Source organism: Apodemus sylvaticus, chromosome 9, assembly GCF_947179515.1.
Source record: "Apodemus sylvaticus chromosome 9, mApoSyl1.1, whole genome shotgun sequence".
In the NCBI taxonomy this organism is placed as follows: Eukaryota; Metazoa; Chordata; class Mammalia; order Rodentia; family Muridae; genus Apodemus; species Apodemus sylvaticus.
The window spans coordinates 32,543,755-32,558,952 of record NC_067480.1 but is presented as its reverse complement, the minus strand read 5'-3'; the positions used below and the strand labels follow the sequence as shown (position 1 = coordinate 32,558,952).

Here is a 15,198-nt window from a genome sequence, read left to right as displayed (position 1 = left end):
TAGGTATTCTTGTTAAAGGCATTTGTTTGCAATGGAATCATACATATATGCAGAAAGGTATATACATCTTAAGTTTATATTTTAATGAATAGTAAAAAGTAAGGTATATAAGCTAACTCATGCAAAGTATAGACATATCCCATTATTTTTGAAAAAAAATTCTTATTTCAAATTAGTGGCAGTAACCCTCTAAAACTAACCTGGTTATGTGCATGAGTATTGAACCGTGGTGATAAAAACACTAAGTCCAAATATGGGAGGCACATTTCCAATCATATTAGAACTGAAATTCCACACTAGAAAAGCTTGTTCAGAAGACAACGGACGAAGCAATTTCAGGAAATAATTTAAACTTGACTTAGTATTATGATTTGGCCATAAAATAAGTTGCAAGTCATTAATTTTCTAAAAAAGAAGAGTAACTAAAGTGACCACATCTTTGTTTAAAATGTCTGTTGAACATAATCATTCTGAGAGAGAGGCAAGATGGGATAGGTCCACGCCTGGAGTCTGCATGCACACATATAAACTTAGTCCAGTGGTTTGTTTAACACCAACATCACATTTGCTTTGACACGAATTCTACTTCCTGTGGCAGCTACCGTCAAAGCTGGCCTTGGTCATGCCCTTCAGTCGCTTTCCCTTGATCTCTGGTCTCCACACCCCAAATGAATTGCAAAGACTTCATCTCATTCTCAGATATAGTTAATCTGACCCTCTCATCTGTCTTTATTAGGTAGAGCACAGGCCAAGATTTATAACACCCTCTGTTATAAATCTGTTATCCTGCAGGGCTTTCAGAAAAGAATATAAATTTAGAAATGAAATAGTTTTTTTTTTCCACTAGAAATCTCTAAAGTCCCTCAGTATAACAGAAGACAGCTTGCTACAGCAGACAGACACATGTCTACAACCTTGTATTAAAATGGACAAACCCCAATATTACCTCATTATTCTTTCTTCTCTCCATCATCCCCACTTTCCCTTTGACAAACAGGCTTTAAGAACACAGAGTGACAAAGAGCTTGAAGAAGCCAGATCCATGTAAGCCAATGATGAGCAGGCACCACATAGGCCAATGCTGAGGTTTTAGGTCTCTTAAGAGTGCAGTGGCCCTCTTGGTCCCACTGAGTGTGGTACTGAGTGAAAAAAAGCCAACCTTTCCTACTTCCCTTCAGGAGAAGTCAGGGAGAGAGCAAAGCTCATGTCTTCCTGCCAAAATCACTGCCAGTCCTGCCTGCCTAGATGTGTTAGATCCCTTGAAATTTCTTGGCAATAATTGGTTCTGGAGTGTTGGCCAAGGTGCTGAGGTGAGGAAGGCAGGGGACCTGTGCCAACAAAGTGCCCCTTCCCGCTGTCCTTAAGGAAACTGTGCTCATTCATTGTGACAAGATCTCACTAGGCTTTCAAATGTAAGGTAATCTTGGAGGTGTGTGTGTGTGTGTGTGTGTGTGTGTGTGTGTATATGTGTATGTATGTGTGTGTGTTGAAGAGATACATATTATTTATAAAAATTCCATTGCTGTAGAAACATTATGAGAATCCACTTCAAAACAAAACACAAATGAAAGAAGTCATGCTGTTGCAGCTAGTCTGATAGCATCACTGCTAAACTTCTCTGTCATGTTATTACTAAGAGTTCTTAAAATGAATTAGCTGCAAAGCAATTGAACTATACAGCAAATGACAGAATAACAAAGGCACAACCCTAAGTAATCCTTTAAAACAGTGGTTCTCAACCCTCCTTATCTGGAGACCCTTTGATACAGTTCCTCTTGTTGTGTTGAGTCCCAATGGTAACGTGATGTTTGTTACTACTTCATATCTGTAATTTTGTTACTTTTATGAATTGTAACTGTGTTTACCAAAGGTCTGGGGCAACCCCTGTGGAAGGAGTCCTTTGAACCCCAAAGCAGTCAAGACCCAGAGGTTGAGAACCACTTCTTTACAAGTAAAAATAACTGTCTTATGCATGTCTGATTTTGTAATAGCTCCACCTGCTTTTCAGAATGGCCCGTTTTTGACAGTTTGTCTGTTCTTCCCTAAAAATATGCATACAGATATCAAAACCACAGGTTAGCGTTGCCAAGGGATGGGTTAACAGTAGAATTGCCTCTGGCAGCTGCATATTGCATCCAGTGGTGAGGGAAGGGAAGGCTAGGGAAGGCAGCCTGGCTACCAGTTCTTTTCACACCCCAGGCTTCCCCACCCCACCCCCACCCTCTGGGCATCTGATGCTCTGGTCCCTCTGCCAGGCAATTTGCTTCCGCTCTGTTCAGCTTCCCGACCTCTGGCTTTAAGAGAAAGCGTTCTGGCTGTGGGAACTGGCTCTGGCCAGCTCTGGCTCTCTCCTCTTGGGTGACTGGCAAAGACAACACTTTCTCTTCGACACTCTTAAATAGGGTTGTTTAATTCCTAATGATATTTACTGGCATAAAAAGGAAAACGAAAGCCACAACGAGGATTCCGGTCCAACAAAGTCAGGCCAAGAGCTCCGTGGCTGAGCCCCACTTTGGCTGGAAGGCCGCTCCTATGGCTACCCAGTTCCACCACCGTTGATGTGCGCTCGCTGCTTGCCGTTTTCATCCCTTAGTGTGACACCTACTGGAATTTATGAATTTCTCGAGATGCACGGGTATGATTTGGGCACCTGATGCTGGGTTCTGCCTCAGGGACTTCCCGCGGAAATCACCCAGCACTTAGAAGGCATTTCGACAAGGAAGTAACCAATGGAACCTTCTGGTAGCAGAATCCCATGAAACCGCTTCAAAACACACCAGAAGCCACCACTGGCTAGTTAATAACCCATGCCCCCTCCATACAGTCTCTCCCAGCTCTTTCTGCAAAAATAAGTGGCTTGTGGGGTTCCAGCCCGTGGGGGGAGGGGGAGCTGTGCCAAATGCAGTTTTTCTGCACTAGATATAAGGTGGGGGTTTCAGCTTTGGTCTGGCTGAGGAGCTAGCTCACTGCATCTTTTCCAGGTTTCACAGGGAGGAGAGGGGCGCGCAGACTTGTGGATCTACAGGTTCCATCCATTTAGATCTCCACTAACACCCCTTTACCCCGCCCCCACCCGCCGCCCCAGGTCTCTGTCACCCCTGTCACCTTGAGCCAGGAAGGATAAATTCCCGCCTCCTCCACCTCCCACCCACCCTTAAAACGTGGGCACATCTTCTCTCACGTAGCTGCTCATCTTAGTGTCCCGCGTTCCTAAAGTCCCCCCAATGTGCCTCTGGCCCTTAATTCTTTGGTGACTGTGCCTGGTGGAGGTGTCACTCTGTGGGGAAGCGAGTGCGGAGGTGGAGGACAAGCTAGCTCCGACGCAGAGGCTCACAGGGCTGGCGGCAAAGGCCTGCCTGGGGTCTCAGGGCAAGCTCCGCTGAGGCGCGAGGGACGCACCGCACTCACCCGCTGCTGCTGACGGCTGTGGACGGCCACCGCGGCGGCGGACGCGGCGCTGTGCCGGAGCTCGGCCGCCTGTCCGGGTCTCAGCAGGCTCCGGGTGAACCTGCGGGTCCGCTCGCTGGCCATCGCCGGCCGTGCCGCTCGCGCCTTGGTCCCGGAGCGAGTGTGTCCCGCCGGTCCCCCGGCCGCGCCAGCCTGTTCTACCCACCCGCCGTTCAGGAAGCGGAACTCGGAGCTTTTCCTCCCCTCTTCCCCGCTCAACTCATAAGAGGCGGGTTTTTCTCGCGCGCACCCCCACTCTGCCCACCCCCTTCGCTCCCGCTCAAGCTCCTCGGCGACTTTGCAAACTCTGCGCCTGTCTGGCCGCGCGGCCAACTCCGCCTGGCTAGGGCGCATCTGCAGCGGGAGCCGCGGGACGCGCGTGGGGGGTGACTCCACCCGCGGCCGCCCACCCGAGACTCGGCATTGATGCCCGGCTGCCTCTGCTGGCTCTGAGCAGGACCTGCCTACCGCTTTACTCTCAAATCCGATGCGCGTGGAGGGTTGGGGATTTGGCGTGTTTTTGCGGGTCAGATCTACATTCTGAGGCTAGAGAGTGGAGAAGGGTTGATCTCAGGTATCCTGTGCACCCTTGGAGGTGGGTCAGAGGTTTTATTAGGTAAGGATCCCTCTGCTGGCTGGGCCCCTGGCTGTGAAGTCTTTGGGGACCCAGGGTCCTTACTTAGTCTTGGGTTGGTCTCTGTGAATTCACACCTGCCGCCAATTTTTCCTCAACTGCTTTCCTATTCTATACCAGCCACACTGCTCTGGAAAATGAGACCAGAGAGGATGGTTTACCAAATGCCTCCTTAACTTTGCATACTAATTTGGATTAAAATCTAGTGTATATCTGAGTAATGTAAGGGATTTCAGGATAGAAATTAGGATGAATAAGAACTGCGGTTGGGTTATGGGGTAGGGTGAGTCGGACTTGGTGGGAGGTTCTTACTCTATTTTTCTGCTTTCTTATCAAATGCCCTCCTACCCTTGCCTCAAGCTATCTGATTAAAGTATTCTAAATTTCTTATCTGGAGTCACATGCAGGGTGGTTCTCTGCCCATTGTGTGGGTGGTAAACCATGGCTCCTGGGAGAACTGTGGGGACATGCTGGACTTCTTAGGGAGCTTTTTTTGTGGATCTGTGGCCTGTGCAGTTTTTCTACAGTTAAAAACATTTTTTAGCTTGTGGTGTGGCTTGTGCTTCTCATTTACATAATAGGCTAAGAGGCTCCCTTTGAGGAAAGTCTGGGCTACACAGTGTGACTCTGTCTTAACATTTGACAAACTGTTCATAATCATTTTCTCCCTGTTTCAGAATACTTTCTGGTGTACAGTATACCTGAGTAACTCAGGATTATGCACAACTCTCAAAGGCTCAGGAAGTCTGAGACAGGCAAAGACTGAGTATTGATGCAGGAGGATGGCAAGAAGAGGAAAATGGACTGGAAGCAAAGGCTGTAGTAACAGAATATGCATCATAGTGTGTCTTGGGAACAGCAGCAGTTCAGGTTTGAATGTATTTTGCTGTGTTGAAATACTCTGACCAAAATCAACTTGAGGAGGACAGAAATGATTGTGCTTACACTTCTAGGTCACAGTTACCCTTGGAATTGCAGAAACCCGCAGGAATCGAGATCCGGAAACCATGGAAGAATGTTGCTTATTAGGTAGTGCTCTGGCTTGCTTTCGGCTTCCTTTATCTTATTCAGTCAAGGCCCCGAGGCTTAGGGATTGTGATGCCCACAGTGGGCAGAGCCTTTCTACATTAATGGTCAATCAAAACAGTCTCTCACAGATAGGGCTGCTGGCCAACCTGATAGTGGAGGTTCTTCAGCCAAGGGTCATTCCTCCTCCCCAGGTGACTCTTGGTTGTTCCAAGTTGAACGTGAGCAGGACAATACATTGAGCAGCACATGCAACCTAGTCTTCAACGGCATCATGTGTCAGAAAAATCACTTGTATTTTCACTCTCGGCATGAATTTTACCCTCTCCAGCTTTGGGAGGTCATTACCATCCACTGGTGTGGAAGAATTTGTGAAGGATAGAGTATATGTATATTTTCTCTATCCTTGTCCCAACAGACTCAACTGAGAAGGTAGACGTAGAACTTGTTGCATCGGTGTGTCTTGGGTATAGCAAGAGTTCAGGTTGAACTTATATTGCCGAGTTGAAATACTCTGGCTGAAATCAACCTGCGGGGGAAAGGATTTACTCTTCTTATCCTTGCTTCTAGGTCCCAGTTACCCATGAGATTACAGAAACCTGGGAGGAGGAATCAGGACCCTGCTTACCAACATCTTCCTCCTCTTACCAACACATTTCCAGTCATGTTTTACCAGTTAGTTACTCTGTTTGAAATGGAGACTTTTGGAAGCAGAAACTTCACTGATCTCTGTACGGCTTGCTAGTGTTGGTACACTGTGAGTTGCTACTGACTGGCATATACGTGTGCGTGTGTGTGTGTGTGTGTGTGTGTGGTGTCATGTGTGTGTCCTGTGTGTGTCATGTGTGTGTCCCTGGTACCCTTGGGAGTCAGTAGAAAGTATCATATACCCTGGAACTGGAGTTACAGATATTTGTGGGTAATGAAAAACAAACCCTTGTCTTTTGAAAGAGGACTCAGTTCTCTTAGTAAACGAACCATCTTCCAGTCTCACCTTTTTATGTTTTTTTAATTTTATATTAAGAGATGACATTACAAAAACACAATCAGCATCATTCTGTTTCTCTAAAATAAGTGAACTTTTAAAGACATTGAATACTGTATGTGATGGCCAGTCCTTATTGTCAGCTTGATGGGATTTGGAATCACCATGGAAACAAGTCTCTAGGCAGGCCTGAAAGAAATTACCTAGCTGAGGTTAATTGCTGTGGAGAGACGGACCCTGAGTATAGGCAGTACTACTCGCCCCAAGCCTGGCGCGCTCAGACTGAGTGTAAGAGACAAGACAAACTGAGCACAGCATTCACCTCTCTCCGCTTCTTGACTACATATGCAACGTGCCTCGCTTCCTCAAGCTCTGCCATGGCTTCCCTGTTCTGATGGAGGATACCCTGAAAATGTTAGCCAAGAAACTCTTTCTTCAGTTAGCTTGGTCTGGATATGTTGTCACAGCAACTGTATAATAGGCTACTGAACAGTGACCAAAGAGAATGTGCCGTCTAGTTAAGTTAGTGTCCCCCAACTTCGCTGCTGCCGTGCACAGACGACTGCTTAGGTTGTAAACACATACTTTCAGGTCTCAGTTCTTGTCATCCCCTTGAGCTGTTATAGATCAAAACCTTGCAGCAGAAAGAAGTGGCCCCAGTCAGTAGCCACTCACAGTGTACCAACTGTGGAAGGGCTCCGACTCTGTGACAAGCAGTGTAGAACTCACTGAAGTATCTGCTTCCAAAAGGCTCCATTTCAGAGTAATTAATTTGTAGAACATGACTAGAATTTGCTGGTAAGAGGAGATGGTAATATTTTGAAGATGAATCTCTTAAGACCCAGGGCAATATTTTATATTCCAGTAAAATTATCTTAATAATAAAGAGTTCCTCCCTTCCTTTCCACCCCACAGTTCCTTCTTTCCTTCCTTCCTTCCCTCCTTCCTTCCTTTCTTCCTTCTTTCTTTCCCTCCCAGATACTCTTGCTCATTATCTGAAGGCTTAGGAAGCTCTTATAGCCTGCTGTGATATAGGTCAAAGCTCCATAAATTAGAAAAATATAATTAATAATTTTCTTTTATCATTTTACAAGGTTTGGCTTAAGGCTAATATTACTAGTTACATAAGTAAGAAAAGGATTAGGAGTTTTAAAACCACAGTAATAAGTATAGAAATGAAAACTGTACCTTTTTTTTTTTTTTTTTACATTATTGTGACATAGTTGTACAAGCTGGGGTAGGGCAGTAGGCAGGATTCCTCCATGGCTTCTGCTTCAGTTCCTGCTATGAATTTCCTGCTTGAGCTCCTGCCCTGGCTGCCCTCAATGATTAAGTGTAACCTGTAAGCTGAAATAAACCCTTTCATCCTCAGATGGCTTATGGTCATGGTGTTTATCAGAACAATTTAAATCAAATGAGAAAATTCCTTCCCTCATGCATAAAAGAAAGCTGAGAGGGAATTCAGTAGTATGGCTGTCCAAATAGAACATTTTGTGTGATAGGTATACAAATGTCAGTTCAAATCATTTTCTGATTTTATATAAAGACTTTCTTTCAAACTCCCTATTAAAGGAATGGTCCATATTTTCTATTGAACAGTATTGGGGAGAGAGGGGGAGTCCAAAGAAGCAAGTCTCTTACCTTGACCATTATCTTAATGTATGGTGGATAAATGAATATATAACTTCAGTTGATTGCTAAATGTTTATAGTTAACCCAAGAATAACAAAAATCATGAATCAGAATTGTGAGCTAACTGGGGAAAGAAAGTGCTTTGATACAAGCATATCTTGTTTCTCTTAGGAAAAACAAATCACTGAATTTATTTATAGTGTCCTTAAATTACTGTTCTTTAACTGAATGTTATTTTGTAGTGTATTTTCTTTCCACCTTGTCAAGGAAACAAGGAAGCGGCAAGAAAACATGGCTGAAAAGGTGTGGTATTAATGATAGTTCATTAATTCTTGCCAGAGCTGGAGCCAGCTGGCAAACCCAGGTGCCTCTGGGTTGCTTGTAGGCAAATATGTGAAGCCTGCTGTGTGGTCTTTACCGTGTTCCACTTCTTGGGAGCAAATTACACTAGAGTAGCATGGTTTGTCTGTTCAGCTCTGCCTGGGCCTGGTGTCTGTCCCAGGACCCAGGCTTTACAGGCTTCTGTCACTGTGGCTGCAGAGGGCAAAGCCCAGGGATTGAAAAAGGTCTTTTTTTCAACTACTTAGTTCTTTACTAGAAACACAGATTCAGGTTCGCCATTCCACCTTCTTTTAATTTGTAGTCTGGCTTTAGGGAAATAACACCCTGGGGGCTTCACTTCTCCCTCTGCAAAAATTATGCAGACACAGAATCTGTTCAGTATAATGAAGAAGAAAAGATTAAAAATCAGAGTGGAATGCTTCTGCTCTTCTGTATATAAGGAACCCTGCATCTTTGGATTCTCAGGCATTTTAGTTTCCTTCCATGATGGGTTGCTTACTCCCAATACACAACATTCTTATGTGCCTTGATATATGACAGAGTTATAATGTAATTGTTCATGTTTTTAGACAGAAAAACAAAAGTCAATCTATTTTCTAATATTTCCTTGAGAATTTTTCCTCTGTACACACGAGTGAAATTTTCTTACCCTTTCTTCTTTGAGATTGGTATTCTTAGTCAGGGACATTACTAAATTGGGTGGGAGAGCTTTCTGTCTCTTTCCATGGCTACAGCAATTTTAATAACATTGGGGTTGTTTGTTCTGTGCAAGTTGGATGGAATCCAGCTGTGGAGCCATCTGGTCCTGGTACCCTTGTTAATGAGAGAAATGTTATCAATTTTAAACCTCTTTTGTGATAGTTGGTTTATGTTCAAGATTTCCCCATCTACTATTTCATAATAATTTACAGCTTACTAAGAATAGCACAGAATCTAGAAACACTTGTGTTAGAATATCAGATAGCATAAAATTGTGAGGTACTTTTTTTTTTAAATATCACGTATCTTATTGTTTTGTTATAAAGAGATTTAACAGGCGTGAAGCACGAGAGCACAAAATTATTATAATATAAATTTATAAGGTATTTAAAGTACATTTTGAACTTCCATTTCTAACTTGGTAAGAGCGTATCTCCAAAATGCAAGATTGCTTCCCTATGCAGCAGCAATACAACTTAACAGAGTGACCTTGAAAATCCCTTGCACCATTTTCACATTTTTTTTCGTAGCTGCTTTGGTCACTCCTGCATTTTATCATAGATGTGGGATAGATTTGTCTTTCCTGTTTCTTATTCCCGTAATGGAAAGTCATCCCCCTCAGCTTGTGATAACAATAGAGGTTCACTCAGAGAACTAGCCAGTTCTCCCAGCACTATATATGTTGTTGATATTTAACTTGTAGCATTTTATCTAAAATTTTTAAAAAAATATTTTGTTAGTCAGTATCACACATTTCTCTTTCTTAGTCAGGAGCATGTTACTTCCTTCTTCATGACTGAGTTTCCAGTGGTGATTATCACATCCCTTTAAGTCTCTTTAAGGATATAGTTTAAGACAGATTAGTTTGACCATACTCCTTTATTTAATTGTTAATAAGCTGCATCTTTTGCCTTAACTTTGAAAGCCTTTTAATCAAGAGAGAAATCCTAGATTTTTATATAAGGAAAGTAGTAATGTTCAAATGCATAAAACTTACATTTTCCTGATAGCAGATATGTAATGTGCTGTTTTAAAGCAGCAAGTAGACCAGGGAGAGAGACCTGCTAAAGCTCTTGCTGTCTAAGCATTTGGACCAAAGTCTAGATTCCTAGACTACACACCTGCTCCTTGGAGCATTGTAGTCCCTCTATAAGAAGGAAAGAAGGAAGCGAGGGGATTCCCAGAGCAAGGTGCTTCAAAGAACAGATGCACAGGTAAGCTCTGGTTTCATTGCGAGGCTTTGTCTCAATGACAAAAGGAGGAAGAGCTATAGAAAGTGATTCCAGACATCTACCTTGGGCCTCTACACACACAGGCACACATTTTTATGTGCATCTCCTCTTCACACATATCTGTACACACACAATGAAGTACACACACACACACATACACACAAAGAATGGCAAAAGAAAGAAAGGAAAGTCAACAGGCAAATTATATATTTGAACACATGCTTGTAAAAAAAACTAATCAAGAAAGTTCAAACTTTATTAAAAAGTATAAAAACGTCAAAAGTATATAAATTCTTACCAGAGTTAAAAAAAAAATCACACATTACAGAGAAATCTACTTAAACATATTAGAAGTTTTACTCAGTTTAAATTGTGATGACATTTCTATAATTGAATTTCTAGTATAGGCAGTTTTAATATGAATCCTTTGTCCACATAAACACGTGCATATATAGTTTGTTCACAATAGTGCATGCTGCCAACCAACCACAAGTTACTGTATCATTAGTAGTATTTTGAATAAAGTGATACAACAAAGATATTTAGCAAAATAAAATGTAATTTTCCAAAAGGTTGAGAGAATGCATTTTTCCCCCAATAGCATCAAAAAAGAAACATAATGGTTAAATACAAATTTAAGCTAAAGAAGAAGAAAGATGAAAGTATGGATACTTTGGTCCTTCTTAGAAGGGGGAACCCCTCTATCAGCTCGATGAAGCAGTGTAGGGGAATACGAGGACAGGGAAGCAGGAGGGGGTTTGAAGGATGATTAAGGATGATGAGGCTTAAAGGTGGGGGTATAAGGGGTTAGGTGGGAATATAGGTGAGTTAGGTGAGTGTGGCTAGGCGGCGTGGGGGAAGGTGTCCAGGCGGGCCCTTGCCTGGGCACCTCTGCCCCTAAGGGACCACACACACACAGACATGGTATAGAATAGAGTTTATTCAGAATAGGGGATGGGAGTTAGTGGAGAGAGAGAGAGAGAGAGAGAGAGAGAGAGAGAGAGAGAGAGAGAGAGAGAGAGAGAGAGAGAGTGGAGGCTGGCCATGACCACGTTGAGTGGGGGGAAGAGCCCCAGGGGCAGAGAGGTGAGAGTATGTGGGAGAGCGGTGAGCAAAGAGAGAGAGGAGGGGCAAGTAGCCCCTCTTATAGTGGGCCAGATCTCTGGGGCGGGGCATACCTGGCTATTGCCAGGTAGGTGTGGGGTGGAGCTTACACAAAACCCCAACAGGGTTGATTGGGGAATGGAGGAAGGGAGATGGCTTATGGGACTTTCAGGGTCGGGGGGGAGGACCAGGAAAGGGGAATTCATTTGAAATGTAAATAAAGAATATATCTAATAAAAAATAAAATTAAAAAAAAAAAGAGGGAACAAAACAGCCATGGGAGATACATAGTCAAAGTATGGAGCAGAGATTGAAGGAAAGGCCATCCAGAGACTGCCCCACCTGGGAATCCATCACATATACAGTCATCAATACCAGACACTAATGTGGATGCCAACAAGTGCTTGCTGACAGGAGCCTTATATAGCTGTCTCCTGAGAGACTCTGCCAGTACCGACAAATACAGAGATGGGTGCTCCCAGCCAATCATGGACTAAGTACAAGGTCCCCAATGGAAGAGCTAGAGAAATGACCCAAGGAGCTGAAGGAGCTTGCAGCCCATAGGAGGAACAACAAAATCAAATACCCAGTTGATATAGTACCAGAGCTCCCAGGGACTAAACTATCAACAAAAGAGTACACATGGAGGGACCCATGGCTCCAGTTGCATAAGCAGCAGAGGATGACCCTGTTGACATCAAAGGGAGGAGAGGTCCTTGGCCCTGAGAAAGCTGGATGCCCCACTATAGGGGGATGCCAGGGCGGGAAAGTGGGAGTGGGTGAGTTGGTGAGCAGTGTTGGGGGGGGGGGGTAGGTGGGGATGGCATAGGGTGTTTTTGGAGGAGAATCCATAAAGGGGATAACATTTGAAATGTAAATAAAGAAAATATCTAATTAAAAAAAAAGAATGCTGCTTGACTCTACGAGAGAGAGAGAGAGAAAGAGAGAGAGAGAAAAATTTAGAAAATGTTTATAGCACAAGGTTTACGAAGCCTCGATGCCCTAGCTTTCTTAGATGGTGGGAGACAAATGGGACAATTGTATTTTTGATATATCAAATTGATGGTTTACATCAACTATTTTCAGGAATTTTTTCTTAAAAAAACAAAACAAAACAAAAAGCATGTGATTTTGGTGGCTGTAGCCCATTTTCTAGTCTGCTGGTGTGCTCAGTATTTGCATGAACTCATTTCCTGTGTCTTTCTGTGGTAGAGTGAAGGGAAGACGAAATCTCACAGCATTGCTCAGACTATCCTCTGTGAAAGGAAGGGGAGGCGTCAGAGAAGAAAGGGCAAATACAATGGTATGCTGCTATGGGGTGGTTCCCCCAAAATGTCAAATTGAGTGTTCATGCAGAAGTTTATTCAAGCAAGACCGGTGGTTTTTGTTCTTCTCCACAGGGTCATTAGAGTTTATTGATACAACTAGATTAGGGTTTTCACACCTTTTAGCTTTGAGCAATTTCTCATGTGCGGGCTTAGAACTGTGCTCCATTCTGACTAATCAAGGATATTGTCCCCTTTCTCCTTATGTTTGCTAAGGGGACAAAAAGAAGTAAAAAAAAGAAAGAAAGAAAGAAAAACTTAAAGAAAATTTAAAAGCAATAAGAGAATTACTATGAAAATTGCCTAAAAATTCCTGATAAAATCAAAGCAGTTTTCAAGTTTTAAAAAGAGACCTATTAGCATCATTACACCAAGCTTGTGCTAACAACAGGCCTTTCTGATACTGCCACAAAGCCTGTATTCTTTTGGAGAAATGATTACTTTGGAGTTACTTAAAAGCACAGTGTTTATGACTTGATATTCGATGGAATATTCTGCAAAGACATAATATCTTGTAATTCCTCCTTGCTTTCAGTCACTTCGCTATTTATCTAACTACTGTTAATTTGATGACAATTGCCCGTGAAGACCTAGCTGGGTGTGAATCTGCTTATAAGAGACTTTAGTTCTATTGGTGCATGTGAGTTCTCTTTCTGGATTCACGTTGGACAGTGACAGGAGTTTTGACAGACAGAACCTGAGTTATCGGGTAAGAATTTCCAAAGCCATGTTTGGATGTGAGCGGGCAAAGCCTTCTAGAGACTGACACAACTGAGAGCAGCATGGGAGTCACCCAAGCCATTTGCCCTGTTGCTCCTGCTGCTCTGCAGGGGTGTGTTTTGATGGCTGGTATCTTTGTTTCTAAAAGAAATGGAAACCCAGAGGCAAAGGGCTTCCTCTCTTAGTCAGCGAGGACTTGACCCAAACTGCTGTGAGTCTGGCATTGATCCTAATTTGCCCTCAAGCCGGAAAGTCAAGGGAGAATGCTAGTGTTCTACAAAGCCAGCAGAGAAGTACCTGGATCATGGTACCAACTAATGATCATGCAGGAGGGGCAGTATTTGTAATTTCTGTTACTTCTGTGTTCCTTTTTTATTTTCTCCCTCCTTCTCCCTTCCTTCTTTCCTCTTTCCCTTTCTCCTTCCCTCCCTTCCTTCTTCCATCCATTCCTTTATACCTTCTTCCAATTTTCTTTCCTCCCTCTCTCTCTCTCCCTCTTCCCCTTTGTCCCACCTTCCCTCACTTTCCTTCTTCCCTACCTTCCTATCTTCACTTCTCTTCATTTCCCTTTCTCTTTTGTCCCTTTCTTATGACCCTCTGCATATGCCAAGACTACTTTTTCTTCTTGTCTTTTTTTCCTTCCCACTCTGTGGATTCTGCCTCCTCCACAGTCAGTATACTGTATATTTTATACAGATCATTTGTTTTCACCTTTCCATGCATTTCAGAACTTTTAAAAAAAAAATTCTAAAATTCCATGCAAGGACAAAAGATATTTGTTGAGAAAGTCACTAAAAGGAAGGATACTGCTAGAAGGATCACAGAACCCTGTCTCAAGTTACATGTCAGGGGTGACATAGTAGAACAACACTCAAAAAACTCCCCCCAAAAACTGCATAGCTAATGGTGTAGACTGCTATAGCCATCCTGCTATAACCAATGAAATGTAAATGATGCCAAGAATACAAATTGAAAACAAAACAACAAAATATTGCTCTTCAGCAAATATTCTAAGAAAGCTAGATATCAGTATGTATACTACTATAGCCAACCCTGATGCTTACCCTGTGCAAAAATCCACTCAAAGTGGATTAAAGACCTTACTGAATACATGAAGATTTGAAACACCAGAGAAACATGTAGTATTAGGCAATCAATGCTGTTCAAATGTCCTAGCGGCAGCAGGGTGAGGTCCTTGCTACCTGTCCAATGCTCTGGATTCTTGAATGAAACACACGCACATGCAGTCTTATATTTAATATGCCTTAATCAGCTCAATGTTTGGCCCACTCCCAAACTTCCATGTTGCTAATGCTTCCCCTGTGATATTCGTGAGCTATTATTTACTAAAATCTATATTCCATCTTTGCTACCCTAGACCCACGTGAGGGGGTAGGAGCTGGGGCCTCACTTCCTGGCTCTTACATGACTGGTGTCTCTCTATCCTGCAGCTCTCAAGCCTGTCTCTTATTCCTTTCCTGGCATGGCAGTTTTGCTTCCCCTCAGGCCCCTTGCCTGTAAATCTTAAAGTTCTGCCTCTGTCTCCCTGCCCAGCTATTGGCAACTGATAACTTTAGGTACCAGTCAGAACCAACTGGGGGTCAGGGATCCTCAGCATCTTACTGTGGAATTCTCCTGCGATTTTGGGAGCCAGATTAACATAATCCACAAGAGAAACCCTCTAAGAACTTGCTACAATCAAGAACTTCAGTAGGTCAATAAATAACACAGGTGTTGACTTATGGAAATATGTTAAAGAGTTAGGCGCAAAAAAACTATTAACAGAGCAAACAGCCAACAAAATGGGGTAAAAAATATTTCTTAACCTTTAGTCTTTCAGAGAACTGACACATAGAACATATAAAGGACTCAAAAATCTTTACTAACAAAAATACCAGATTACATAAATCAAGAGGTTAGTAAATGTTGCAAGCAGACAATTCTCAAATGAAGTTCAAATAATTACATTAAAATGTGTTATACATTTAGCCATCACATGATTGAAAATCAAAACTACATTGAGATTCCATCTTATTCCAATGAGAATGGCTT

At 42.9% G+C, this 15,198-nt stretch overlaps 1 protein-coding gene across 3 annotated transcripts in view; it reads right to left on the bottom strand.

Annotated features, from left to right (window-relative positions):
* The window catches only part of Dock10 (dedicator of cytokinesis 10), a 263,483-nt gene extending 259,855 nt beyond the window's left edge, over nt 1–3,628 (bottom strand). For 2 of the 3 annotated variants that reach the window (XM_052192769.1, XM_052192770.1), the window contains exon 1: nt 3,409–3,628. In XM_052192769.1, coding sequence (XP_052048729.1) covers nt 3,409–3,531 — 123 coding nt within the window. In that variant the 5' untranslated portion in view covers nt 3,532–3,628. The remainder of the gene's footprint in view (nt 1–3,408) is intronic. The other variant, XM_052192771.1, reaches the window with a different exon arrangement.
* Nucleotides 3,629–15,198: the final 11,570 nt, after the last annotated feature.